The sequence below is a fragment of the Anthonomus grandis genome, chromosome 1 (genome assembly GCF_022605725.1).
Source record: "Anthonomus grandis grandis chromosome 1, icAntGran1.3, whole genome shotgun sequence".
NCBI lineage: Eukaryota > Metazoa > Arthropoda > Insecta > Coleoptera > Curculionidae > Anthonomus > Anthonomus grandis.
Genome location: NC_065546.1, coordinates 38,583,688 through 38,595,772, shown reverse-complemented (window position 1 = coordinate 38,595,772; position 12,085 = coordinate 38,583,688). Strand labels below are relative to the sequence as shown.

The window sequence follows — 12,085 nt, the reverse complement described above, 5'->3', positions numbered from 1 at the left end:
ACGCAGGATGGAATATTGTTTGTGGTTACAAGGTGAGTACTTGGCTAACCCTACATTTTTGAAAAATATTTCATACACCGATGAGGCAACATTTACTACAAACAGCATTGTGTCATCTCAAAATATTAGAATGTGGAGTAACGTAAATCCCCATTGGGTGATACAATGTAAAAGGCAGTATTCGCATAAAATTAACGTATGGTGCGGTATCTTGAACGAACGTATAATCGGGCCGTTTTTCTTTAATGAAAATCTAAATGAACTTAATTCTCTTCGATTCCTGGAAGGTGATTTTAGTGACGTAATCGATGATTTTCCGTTAGCCGAAACAAGAAACTTATACATACAATTTGACGGTGACCTATCCACAATGCAGTGGTAGTGCGGAATCGGCTAAATCAGAATTATCCGAATCGTGGAATAGGACGAAACAGTCCATTAATTCAGTGGCCAGCACGTTCCCCCGACCTTTCTCCCTTACATTTTTTTCTTTGGGGAACCCTTAAAAACAAAGTGTACAAATCAAGACCGCAAACTCTACATGATCTTTGTGAGCGCATTAGACAAGAGTGTAATGAAATAAGCAGGGTACAGTTAAGAAGGGTGGTAGTAAACAACAGAAGACGCATAGAAAAATGTATAAGAATTAATGGAGGACATATTGAAGGAACTAATATTTAGTTTTGTGGCATTAATTTTTAAATTTGAGTGTTCGCAAAGATAAAATACTAGTAGTATTATTATCTTTGGTGTTAGGTAATTCCTTAAGGTAATTATTTTCAGTGTTTGCTGCTTAGCCTACATTACATTATTAAGTAACTAGTGAAGTGTGAATTGCAACCTAACAATGAAATAAAACTAAAAAATTTATAAATAAAGTTGTATTATTGTGAAGCCCAAAATAGTATGATAATATGATCGATTGTTGTTTATTGAAGGATATTTCCAACCTTTGTGTTCTCAAGACGCATGCCAATTAGCCAAAAATTTTAAAAATATTCGTATTTGATTAAGAATGTTATTGCGCCTTTTAAAAATTTGACTCCAATTTATTTCAACACCCTGTATACTATCATAACCAAATTTGGTACACTTATGTTTTAACTGGTCCAACAATAATCCAGTACCATTTTTCAAAAATAAATATCGCTAATATTACTTCTCGATTTTTCGCACTTCAAACTTGAATACAGTAGGCCCATGACCTGCTTTCTCTAAATGTCGAACTTGGCTCATAAGTGCCATTTTTGACCATCTATCCAACAAAAAAAAGTTTTTGAAAATTGGTCAAGAATCAAAAATTTTAGAGGGGTGGCTAACCCTTAAGTGGGACACACTATATATATATATATGCTCTTTTTTTGGTTACTTTTATAGGTTTCTTGTTAACTTTAAATCAGTGTACTTACCGGTTATTAGTGGCTATTTGAAAGCTGACTCTGTCTCCCGACCGTAAGACCACGTTTCCTTCAACGTCGTCTTTAGTGTAAGGCAGGAAAAAGCACTCGCCCCTGTTTTCGTAGCTGATCCTTCCCATAGTGTCTCCCCCCGAGCCTTCGCCCCTCACCTCTGTCGTAACGGTACCTGTCACACGTTCTTCGCTCATAACCTAAAATATACAAAAAAAAATTCGAATTTTACTTGTGAATATTATTGATTTTTTGTTTATATTGCAAAGTTATCACGAATAGTTTTGCTTTGTTCCAACTATCTGGATAGTGTTGTTAATTTTGTTTATACTAACCTCGGGAGCGATTTTGGTTACAGCACTGGCAATCGGTTTACCAGTGCGTCTATCGTAGGTCATTTCAAACTCGACCGGGTCCCCGATTTTCAAGTGTTCAATGTTGCCGCTAAACTGGCTAAAATGGAAAAACAGCCGGGCCTGACGCTCGCAGCACTGAATAAAGCCATACGAATGCTACAAACAGGTTAACGAAATATTATAAATATCATTAAAATAGTATAGTCAGATACATACAAGAAGTTTTTCAATTATGCCAGTCTCTCTGGTGCCCATATTGGCAGAATTCGAAGAGTCATTGTTGAAACTGCTTGAGCCGGTACTGTTCCCGTTGGAAAATATGTTTGATGATGACGAGTTGTTCATACCGCTGTCCCCGGAACTACAAACAAATATATGACTTAAATAGTTATAGTGTATAAATGATCAAAATGGAATCCTTGTTTTGACATATTTCCACAGTATTATGCCACAACTAAATTAAAAATGCAGATAAGACACACATCCACATCTTGCATTAAAAGTCATAAATCTTGATCAGGAAAGTCAAGGCAGTATAAGTGAAAATAAGTCGATATAACCTAACTTGCCTTAGTCCAAAACTTGATAATAATTGAGATACACCTGTTTTACTTAAAAAAAAGGTATACCTTGTAGATGCCGCTAAAAGCAAAAGCTTCAGAGAACAATGCATCTAAAGATGAGGGACATTCTGATTCTAATCCCCCATCTGAAAGATGTAAATTAGAGTAAGTCGAAATTTTTGCAAAAAGTAAGTCTTAAATAAAAATAATAAAAAATAAGATGCCAAACTGATAAAATATTCAAATCTATAACATTTAACATTTTTAATTCAAAGAGGATAGATAATTGACAGCATAAAGAACTTAAGCTAAAACAAATTCAAAAATAGCTAATTTATTATTGAAATGCCTCAAGAGGTTCAAAGTGACCTATGTGCATACAAAGATTAATCTTATGCAACATAATTTAACTGTACTTTTTCCAGAATTTTTTAACTCATTCTAATATGATTTGTACCCTCTTCAATTGGTCGCCACAGATATCTATATTATTGACAGATATCTATATTATTGAATAAACCATTTGTTTTACACCCTAGAAGAAATAATCCATTGGTGTAATATCTGGAGAGCGTGGCGGCCAATTTACTGGCGCTCATTAAAGAAGGCTCGCACATTAGTAGAATAATGAGGAGAAGTTCCATCGTGCATGAGCCATATATTTCTTCACTGAGCTAAAGCCAAATTCTCGAATAATTGCAATGTATTTTGAAGAAGGTTTAAATAATTTTTCCCCTTAAGCCAATTAGATCATTCAAGCCCATACGTTACTTCTAAATTCATGTTGATAGTGTCATACTTTAGAAATATGAGGATTTACTTCAGCACAGACATGTTCATTATGAATGTTTGTTATTCCAGTTTTAATAAAACAAGCTTCATCTGCCTTGATAAAAGCCAAGGCGTAATTCGGTGATAACTCCGAGTAACCTGGGAGCTTCTGAATACGAAAGAGATGTAAAAATTGTTTCTTTGTTACACGATTCACAATACTTTTAGAAATACCTAATTTTATACCACATCGCCCACAATTTAAAGTAAGTTTTTCATTAGTAAATTCTAAAATTCATTCTTTATCTCATATTGCGACCTTCTCTAAAATCCGTCATAATGGGAATAAACGTGCCTGTCAAGTAAACGTCTTTCGGTGCATCCAAAATTTTAGTGGTTTGGTGTGCGTCTATTAGGAAACCTATCGTGGTACTTATATCTTTACAGATTACTAAGGTATCGGCCATTTCAGCATTACTCTATTCCTCATTAGCCATTTCGTGAAAAAGATACTACCACTTAGACTATAAGTAATTAATACCACAAAAAATCTGAAAACGGTGTTAATATAACATTGACACGAAAACTTTAAGGGATTTGAAGTTGCCTTGAAGTACGATTGGCCTCAAAAATTATACATCTCTGCCATGCATGTAGAAGCTATTTATTCTGAACATCTTTTAAGACAGACAATAAAAATTATCTAGTTTTAAATTGCTTTTAGCAAAATTATTTCTTTTCAGTACAAATTTTAATTTTATTTTCTATTTTTATTTAATAGCTTGTTATTAGCATAAAGGTTGCTTTTAGAGCCCTATACAAGCTAACACTTGTGGCGCCCTATAGAATATATACCTAAATCGTTAATAAATTTGAATTTCTTACCCAAAAAAAAACAAATACTATAATTTTTTCAAACTTAACATCCTGTATATGGGTTATTTGCAAGTTTTGGACTAAGATGTGTTAGGTAAAATCGACTTTTTTCACTTGTACTATATATGATAGAAAGTTGTACGGACCCTTCAGGGACACCCTTTATATGGTTAACCGGATATTCATTGTGAGATTCTGAACCATTGACAGTTGTAATTCCACAGCAAACATTCACAATATGCATTGGCATAGGGACCATTTATATAGGAGTAACAAAAAAAGCTGATACCTCTGGTAGGTATGCCTATGTCTACTTTAATTTTCTTGGACCCTTTCAGTTCTTTTTGTTAGGTAAGACCCAAATAAATTACCTCAATTTTTAAGCTGATTTAATACATTTATCTGAGGAACAGTAAGTATGAAGTGCACAAGCAAGATTGTCAAAAATTACCACTGGATGAAGTTTGCTATTTATGTTATCCACTACATGCTCAGCACTTACTTCCTATTGAAAGCCATATTATCATTGCCACATGCCATTTAATATAAATGAATTAGAATTGAAGAAGTAGTCCATACTTGCAGTGGAGTTAATATGTCAAAGGGTAACTAAAATAGTTTCGGTCATCCTCCACTAAATTTATTTGAAAAACCAGTTATCCTACATGTTTCGGACATATAAGATGTCCATCATCAGGGATATACAAAGAGGGTTTTCATCACAACACATAAAAAGCCACCGTGCTTCTGGCAAGGTCAAAGGTTAAAATTACTAACAATAAATAAAAAGGGGCATATTAAGATTCACGAGAAAGGGACTGAACAGGGTCTACACAAACATTATGTACACAAACAATGAGGTTAAGGGCCAAAAAATAGTGTATTAGAATTTTTTTTTACTAAGTCTTTCCCAATAGTATCTTCTTTAATATCTATTATTGTTTAACTGATTTTAATGATATAGAGTGGACAATGAGTTCAATATTAAGCTGTTAAGCTTTTTAATAAGCTACCTGACAGACTTGTAGAACTACCCTTTTTGACTTCTAAATATATGTTGAACTCTACTTCAAATGGGTTTTTCCTACCTAAAAGCACTAACTTGCTCCTTGTTGGATGAATTTTTTCTTGACTTTTTAGTAAAATGCAAATGAGAGTACTCGTCGAGTACTCTATAGTCAAAACATTAAGCCATCTCTACGTTCAGTATGAGTCAGACTATAGTTATCTTTTTAATTTAACTTCAGACTGGTTAACTGCAAATTACAAACAGTGCCTAAATAGAGAAAGATGCAGTATATAAACTTTACCTTAAGAAGCCACAAACAAGATCATTCTTTAATAAAATAGTCCTTCCAATGAGGTGAAATTTATGGGTGTTTATCTGAGCTCAACAATGTCTTGGGTGAACCCAAGACATTGTTGATTCTTTAAACATTGTTGATTCTTTTGTTAGATTCTTTAAACTATTGTACCTAATTAGAAATTTATCACATTGCGTTTCCATCGAGTGTCTCTTGGCGACATATCACTGATGCATCAGTTCGGTCATGGGTTATGTAATCTTAGAATTAGAAGTGTGAAGAATGCTCTGAGAACTTTGTATTTTCTTCTATATCTTATGACTATATTAAAGCAAGCATTAAGACATTAAAACCAAAAAAAGTATTTGGCAATGATCACATATTTTCTTATATTTATCGGAGATGTTCAGATATTTTGTCATTGTGCTCCGCTAAAAACAATTTTTAACCTGTGTTTGAAGACGAATGCTGAATTTCCTGAAATATTGAAGTATGAGACAGTAACTCCAATATTAAAATCGGGAGATGTATCTTTAGTTAACAGTTATCAAGCAATTAGTGTTTTAAATTCTCTTGCAAAAGAAACATTTTATACCATGATATCTTGAGCACCTTTGTAAATAAGTTACCTCACAGCAACACGGTTTTCTACCAGAAGTCTCGACTGTCACCAATCTTAATCTGCTGACAGGGGCAATAGCTAAGGCTATTAATGATAAGGAACAGTTGGATGTCATCATTATAAACTGCGAGAAGGCTTTCGATAAGGTTGACTATGGTTGGCTTCTGATTGCTAAATTGGGTAATTTCGGTTTTTCACTGCCTGCATGTAAATTTATAAGACCCTATCCAAGCAAGAGAATTCAACAAGTTAAAAAGGGAAATAAGTATCCGCGCAATACACAGCAATGTCTGGAGTGCCGTAGGGCGGTGACCTTGGACCATTGCTGTTTGTAATTTTCATTCATGACTTATCAAATTCTGTACAACATTTTAAATGTCTAATTTTTGCAGATAATTTTAAGTTATTTAAACATGTATCTTCTTTGAAAGATCGTGGTGTAATGCAGTGTAAATTAGGTGTTAATGGTTTAATATCAATAGAATGCTACTTAATGTTAATTAGTACGTCATTTATACAAAGTTTAATTACATGATTGATGATTTGACATTGAACAAAAGAAATGAATGTAGGGTTCTTGGCGTATACATGCAGTCAAACTTTAAATTTAATCAGCACTATGAAACCTTGGTTAATAAAGCATATAAACTTCTTGGTTTTGTAATGAGAAACACTAGAAAGTTTAAACAAATAAAATCAAATATAATGTTATGTAATGCATTAGTCAGACACTATTTAGAATATGCTTCAGTTATTTTGTCACCACAGACAATGGTACATATTAATATGATTGAAAAAGTACAAAAGAAATTTTTAACATATCTATATTTAAGATCTCATGTGAAAATATGCTGACTGAATTTGAATGTACTTTATTTATTTTTACTGTTGTTAATAATTTAAAGTATAAAAATGTTCTTTAATTAACAACATATCTTTTAAAGTTCCTAAAATAAACTTGAGAATAAATGACAAAAGGCTCATTTCAATGTTTTCCTACAAGTAGTTCTCCTATAAATAGAATGGATGTATGGAAGTAATAAAATCATACTAAAATATGGGATACATATTGTTTTAATAGCTCTGTAAGACAATTCGATCTGTGATTTTAGGCAATAATCTAGTGTCATAAATGATTTTTATATATTCTTTGTTATTTTTAATTAGTTACCTTAGTATTAGTTTTTTCTGTTTTATGCCAGTGAGCACTCTCTACATGTAATAACATTTCCAATGTGTTTGTATGAGTAAATAATAAATAAATAAATAAATAAAATAAGAATGTGGCTGTGCTGAGGTTCAGGGAGGACTGTTTACATCCTACAATGTCTAATATTTGTCAAGCAGAAACTGCAGCTTTTTAAAACTCATCAGAACATACACAACTACTCAATAGGCACAGGGACAATGATTTACTCAACCTAGTTATCAATTTTCGTTTATATTCTTCTTTATCAATTTTCATTTATCCATCTTTGCCTTACAAGATCCAGAGATGATGATACAAGCTTTTTTCAGGTTAAAGTTTCTGAATTCTCTACCCCACCATGTTGCCACTGAAGACGCCTGGAAACAAGAAAAGGACATCTACAAGATAGTTATTAAGGTACTAGTTAAACCAACCTGTCAGTTGCAATAGCAAAACCCTACAAAAAAAGTCAACGCAGTCGCCGCACCACTACTAGCGCCAGCGCCGTCAGCAGCTGACGTCACCATTGTCACCGTACCAGATGGCCGGAGAGATCCAGCCAAAACAAAAAACTTTAAAAAAGTATAAAATTTGAATCAAAATAATAAATCTTATGTCAAAATAGGAAACAAGACAAGTAGAAGGTGGCCCAGTCTAAACAGCGATTGAAAAGACCGGATCCTCTACAAGGAACCAACGCAAATGCCGCAGTAACCGTTGCAATAGCGGAAAAATAATCCGGTATTTTCCTATCCGGCTTAGACCCTAAAATAGAAGCCCAGGAAATACTCAACTTTCTCAAATAACACCAAGCAGATGAAGGCGTTGTTTGCGAAAAAATGAAGACAAAGACAGATAAATACAAAAGCTCCTTGAGAATTACTTAGCCTATAGGAAGAAAACCCGATAAGACGGGAACTGTGACCAAGTGTGCAGTTTTTAACCATTTTCAGAATCTATATACACGGTCGGGGTCAAAAGCTCCTTTCAAAACAAAAAAAAGTGGTCCATCATCTAACCTAAACATGCAGTCCAACAAGTATAAACGCCAGAAATTCAACTCTGGAACAACATGATGACTGCTTTGCTCTGTGCTTGACCAAGCATTGGAAGACACAGGAGGAACTAAAGAATTACAACATTGAGAAGTTTAAACTTGTCTCTGCTTATTGTAGAAATATAAATGAGTATTGTGGCAGCGTAATTTATATTAAGGATGAATACTTTTCAAAATTTAGAGAAGACATTTCCACTTTATCAGAGAAATCTGTCTTTGAATGTCTCTGCAGAAGTTCACATCGGTAAACAAAAAATTATAGTTTTGTCTATTTATCGGACAGAAAACCCACAAATTTTAATAAATTAGATCAAATTTTCAATTTTATGATCAAATTTTATGTAATTTAGTTAAAAAGATTTCTTGATTTTTTTTTTAACTGGATATTTCAACCTGGATATCTTGCTTGAGAGGCCGCAGTGGCCAGGTATTCTAGGAATGCTATTGAGTTCATTTGACATTAAACCATCAATCGCAGAACACACTAACATACAGGGTAATAAAAAATCATGTATAGATAACATTTTTACAAATATTAATGTTTTTTTTCATCTACTGTGTTTAACCCTCATACTTCAGATCACACTGCTCAAAAGGTCAAATTTGAATTTGGTAACTTTGAGGTAATAAAAAATATAAAAAAGAATTTTCATTGTTGAAAATAAAAATTTATTTAAATTTTTGCTAGGTCAAGTAAACTGGGTGCCTCTGCTTGAAATTGACCAGTCACCGGTAGATGACCAGTGGGATGCAATTATGAATATTGTCCAATCAATTTTTGTGCAATACTTCTCATTAAAAAAAGTAAATTTTCATAGTAAAAAGAAAAAACAAAATTACTTTCAAACTGATGAGTTCATGCAAATGTAGACTTACATATTGTTAATAATGTGTAGTAAAAATGCTAACTATGAAGATCTGTATAGAGCAGAAAATCGTATCGGTATAATTTTCTCCTTACTCAGTCTCATTTTGATGAAAGAATTCAGAATAGTGATAATATAATTATATGTATCATTGTATATATTTGAGAAACAGAATAGTTAAAAAAATACAATGATATATTATAGATATATTATATATATCATTATATGTTTTTAACTTCTCCCTCAGACAAAGAAATATGTATTATAATAAAAAAACATAAAAAACAAACACAGCTCTGGTTACGATGATATCTCAATTAACTTGATTAAACTTGTTTGATCAGAAATCGCTGCATCTATCACTTTTATAATCGGTAAGTCTTTTAAATATGGCCAGTTTCCACAGAGTCTCAAACTTGCAGTAGTCAAGCCTCTGCACAAAACCGGTGATCCGACAAAGGTAGAAAACTATAGAGCCTGCTCTCTTCGTTTTCGACAATTTTTGAAAGGGCTATGTATATGCTGCAAAGGTTTTTTACTCTAAACAACCTTTTTAATGGCTCTCAGCATGGTAAAATCTATTGAGACTACCTACGATTTCATAACAAAAAATCTTTAAAAAATTGAATAAAACAAAAAAAAGACACTTGTGCTTTCTTAGATTTGTCTAAGGCCTTTGATAGTCTGGACCATGGTCTTCTATTAGAGAAGCTTCAACTATAGGGGGACCTGTATTAATGTGGACAAACTCTTTTCTGGGAGGGACATCGTAACAAGTTTGTTTGGAGGGAAATGGATCAAAAAGTCTACTCAGATGTGATAGAGGTACAGCTGGGCACTGCCCAGGGAACATTTTGGAGCATTTTCTTTTCTTGGTCTACATAAATGACCTCCCAGACTCTGTAGTCAATGATACGTCAAATTTAGTTAATTTTGCTGATGACTCTAATATCCTCTTTTGGAATCAAACTTTAGATACTTACCAGCTCAGCAACTAAAATATTAAACGAGGCAGAGCAGTAGTTCAGTGGAAACAAGCTTTTGCTTAACTGTGAAAAAACTGTTTTTATTTCTTCTCTTTCTGCTAAATCTGTAAAATTTCTTGGCATTTATATTGACCAAAACCTTAATTAATGCAAGGGTTTTGAAAAATTATATAAGTCAGAAAGTCCTATTGTCAGTATACTATGCCAACATTTATTCTATTTTGAGATATGGGGTGATTTTTCGGGGTGGGGCGGTTGATAGTTCTATAGCCTTCCCAGTCCAAAAAAAACAGTTTGAGTTATTTTGAAAATGGCACTAAAGGAATCGCGTCAAGGCAAATTTAAACAACTAAACATTATTTCCTTCTCAGCTATCTACATATTTGAATGTATCATGTTTTTGTTTAAAAATGTGCATTTGTTACCTAAACATGAACACAACACAAGAAGCCCCAATTTAAATGTCCCACCACATAAACTGTTTTTAACACAAAGAAGTCCCTTGTATGTTTGTGTAAAATTTTTCAATAAACTTTCAAACTGCATTCAACAGGAAAGGCAGTTAGAAACCTTTAAAACAACAGTATTTCAAACCCTCATTAGCATAGAGCGTTACTCAGTACATGGCCTGTTTGCCCTCCCAGGTAGCATATTCTTGATGGTCTTTTTGTTGAAATTAAATGATAATATAATATATTTTTACAATTTGTATTTTATTTTATTTGTTAGTTTATGGAATTATTTTAAATATATTGTGTCATCTCATCTAGGCAAATACTCTGTGGGTTCTAGTTTAGGCTTAAATAATAGGTATTTTATTGTTTTATTTATTTATTTAGTTATTAAGTTTTTTGTGAGATATATTTGCTCAATAATTATGTGTAAAAATGTATGCAAATAAAAAACCTACTCTACTCTATAAAAAAATAATGAAGAACTTCCTACTGAACTGGGCTATTTATTACTATGGAAAATTTCCAGAACTGCTGTATGTTAAACTAAGTGAATATTTTTGTTTTTTAATGTTAATGGAACCGCAGTAATAAACTTTTATTCCATTAAATGTATTGAATTTTGGCCTCAAGGCCTTCGTTTCTCGAGCGTGTATATGTATGTTGGGCGCAAAGCCCGAAAACGGCCAACGGCCGTTTTTTGCTCAATCTTAGGATTGGCTTAATTAAAACGACCAAAGCCCGAATTTTATTCCAATTTCGGGCTTTGATCGTCTCCAACCAGCCAAACCTAGGATTATGCAATTACGAAACGACCAAAGCTTAATAAATTCGGTCCGACAACACTGTCGCAAAAGATTTTGCACAGCGTCGGCGTCGCAGACCGTCGCATTGAGTGTCAGTCTGAGCCACTGCGTGAATCGCGTTGACACGTGTCTTAGTAGTGCGTTTTGTCTTATATTTACGATGTCCGTTGTAAGTGAAGGAGAATTTAAATTGAAGTTAAATGCCTATATCCAGGAAAGTAAACTAAATACATTCATGTTGACAACAGAAAAGTACAATGAATTATTATCCGATACAAAAGTTTCTTTAACTAAAAGAAGGCAGGGAGAGTTGCTTACATCATTAGATTATCGCAGAATTAAGAGGTACGATATTTTAACCATCGGGGATGTAGAAAAACTTATAAAAAAGCGAACTTCTAGTGAAGAAGACATAAAATATTTTTGCCATATAGATGAACTGTATGAAATTATTCATAAAGCCCACATTGATACGGGGCATAAAAGAACTCGGTGCATGGATAAAGAGCTTAAAAAAAAATACTGTAATATTACCCGTGATATAATTGATATTTATTTACGCTTATGTGGACAATGTCAGTTGAAGAAAAAACAGAAAGGAAAAGGGCTTGTGGTTAGACAGAAAAACAGAAACCAGACGAAGACTACAAATTTATTTTAAATTATCAGGACCATCTGACAAAATTTGTGTTTCTAAAACTTTTGAAATCTAAAAGAGCTGCAGAGGTAGCTTACAATCTTTTAGACATTTTTTGTATAATAGGTGCTCCTTATATCCTCCAAAGTGACAATGGAAGAGAGTTGACAGCAGCTGTCATTAATCAACTT

The 12,085-nt window shown here is 33.1% G+C and overlaps 1 protein-coding gene across 2 annotated transcripts in view; it reads right to left on the bottom strand.

The window, feature by feature from the left end:
* Positions 1-12,085, bottom strand: part of LOC126745594 (cold shock domain-containing protein E1) — an 80,722-nt gene that overhangs the window by 48,119 nt on the left and 20,518 nt on the right. For both annotated transcript variants that reach the window (XM_050453514.1, XM_050453525.1), the window contains exons 4-6: positions 1,982-2,126; positions 1,745-1,921; positions 1,410-1,609 (exon numbers count right to left, since the gene is read on the bottom strand). In XM_050453514.1, the coding sequence (XP_050309471.1) occupies positions 1,410-1,609; positions 1,745-1,921; positions 1,982-2,126 (522 nt within the window). The remainder of the gene's footprint in view (positions 1-1,409; positions 1,610-1,744; positions 1,922-1,981; positions 2,127-12,085) is intronic.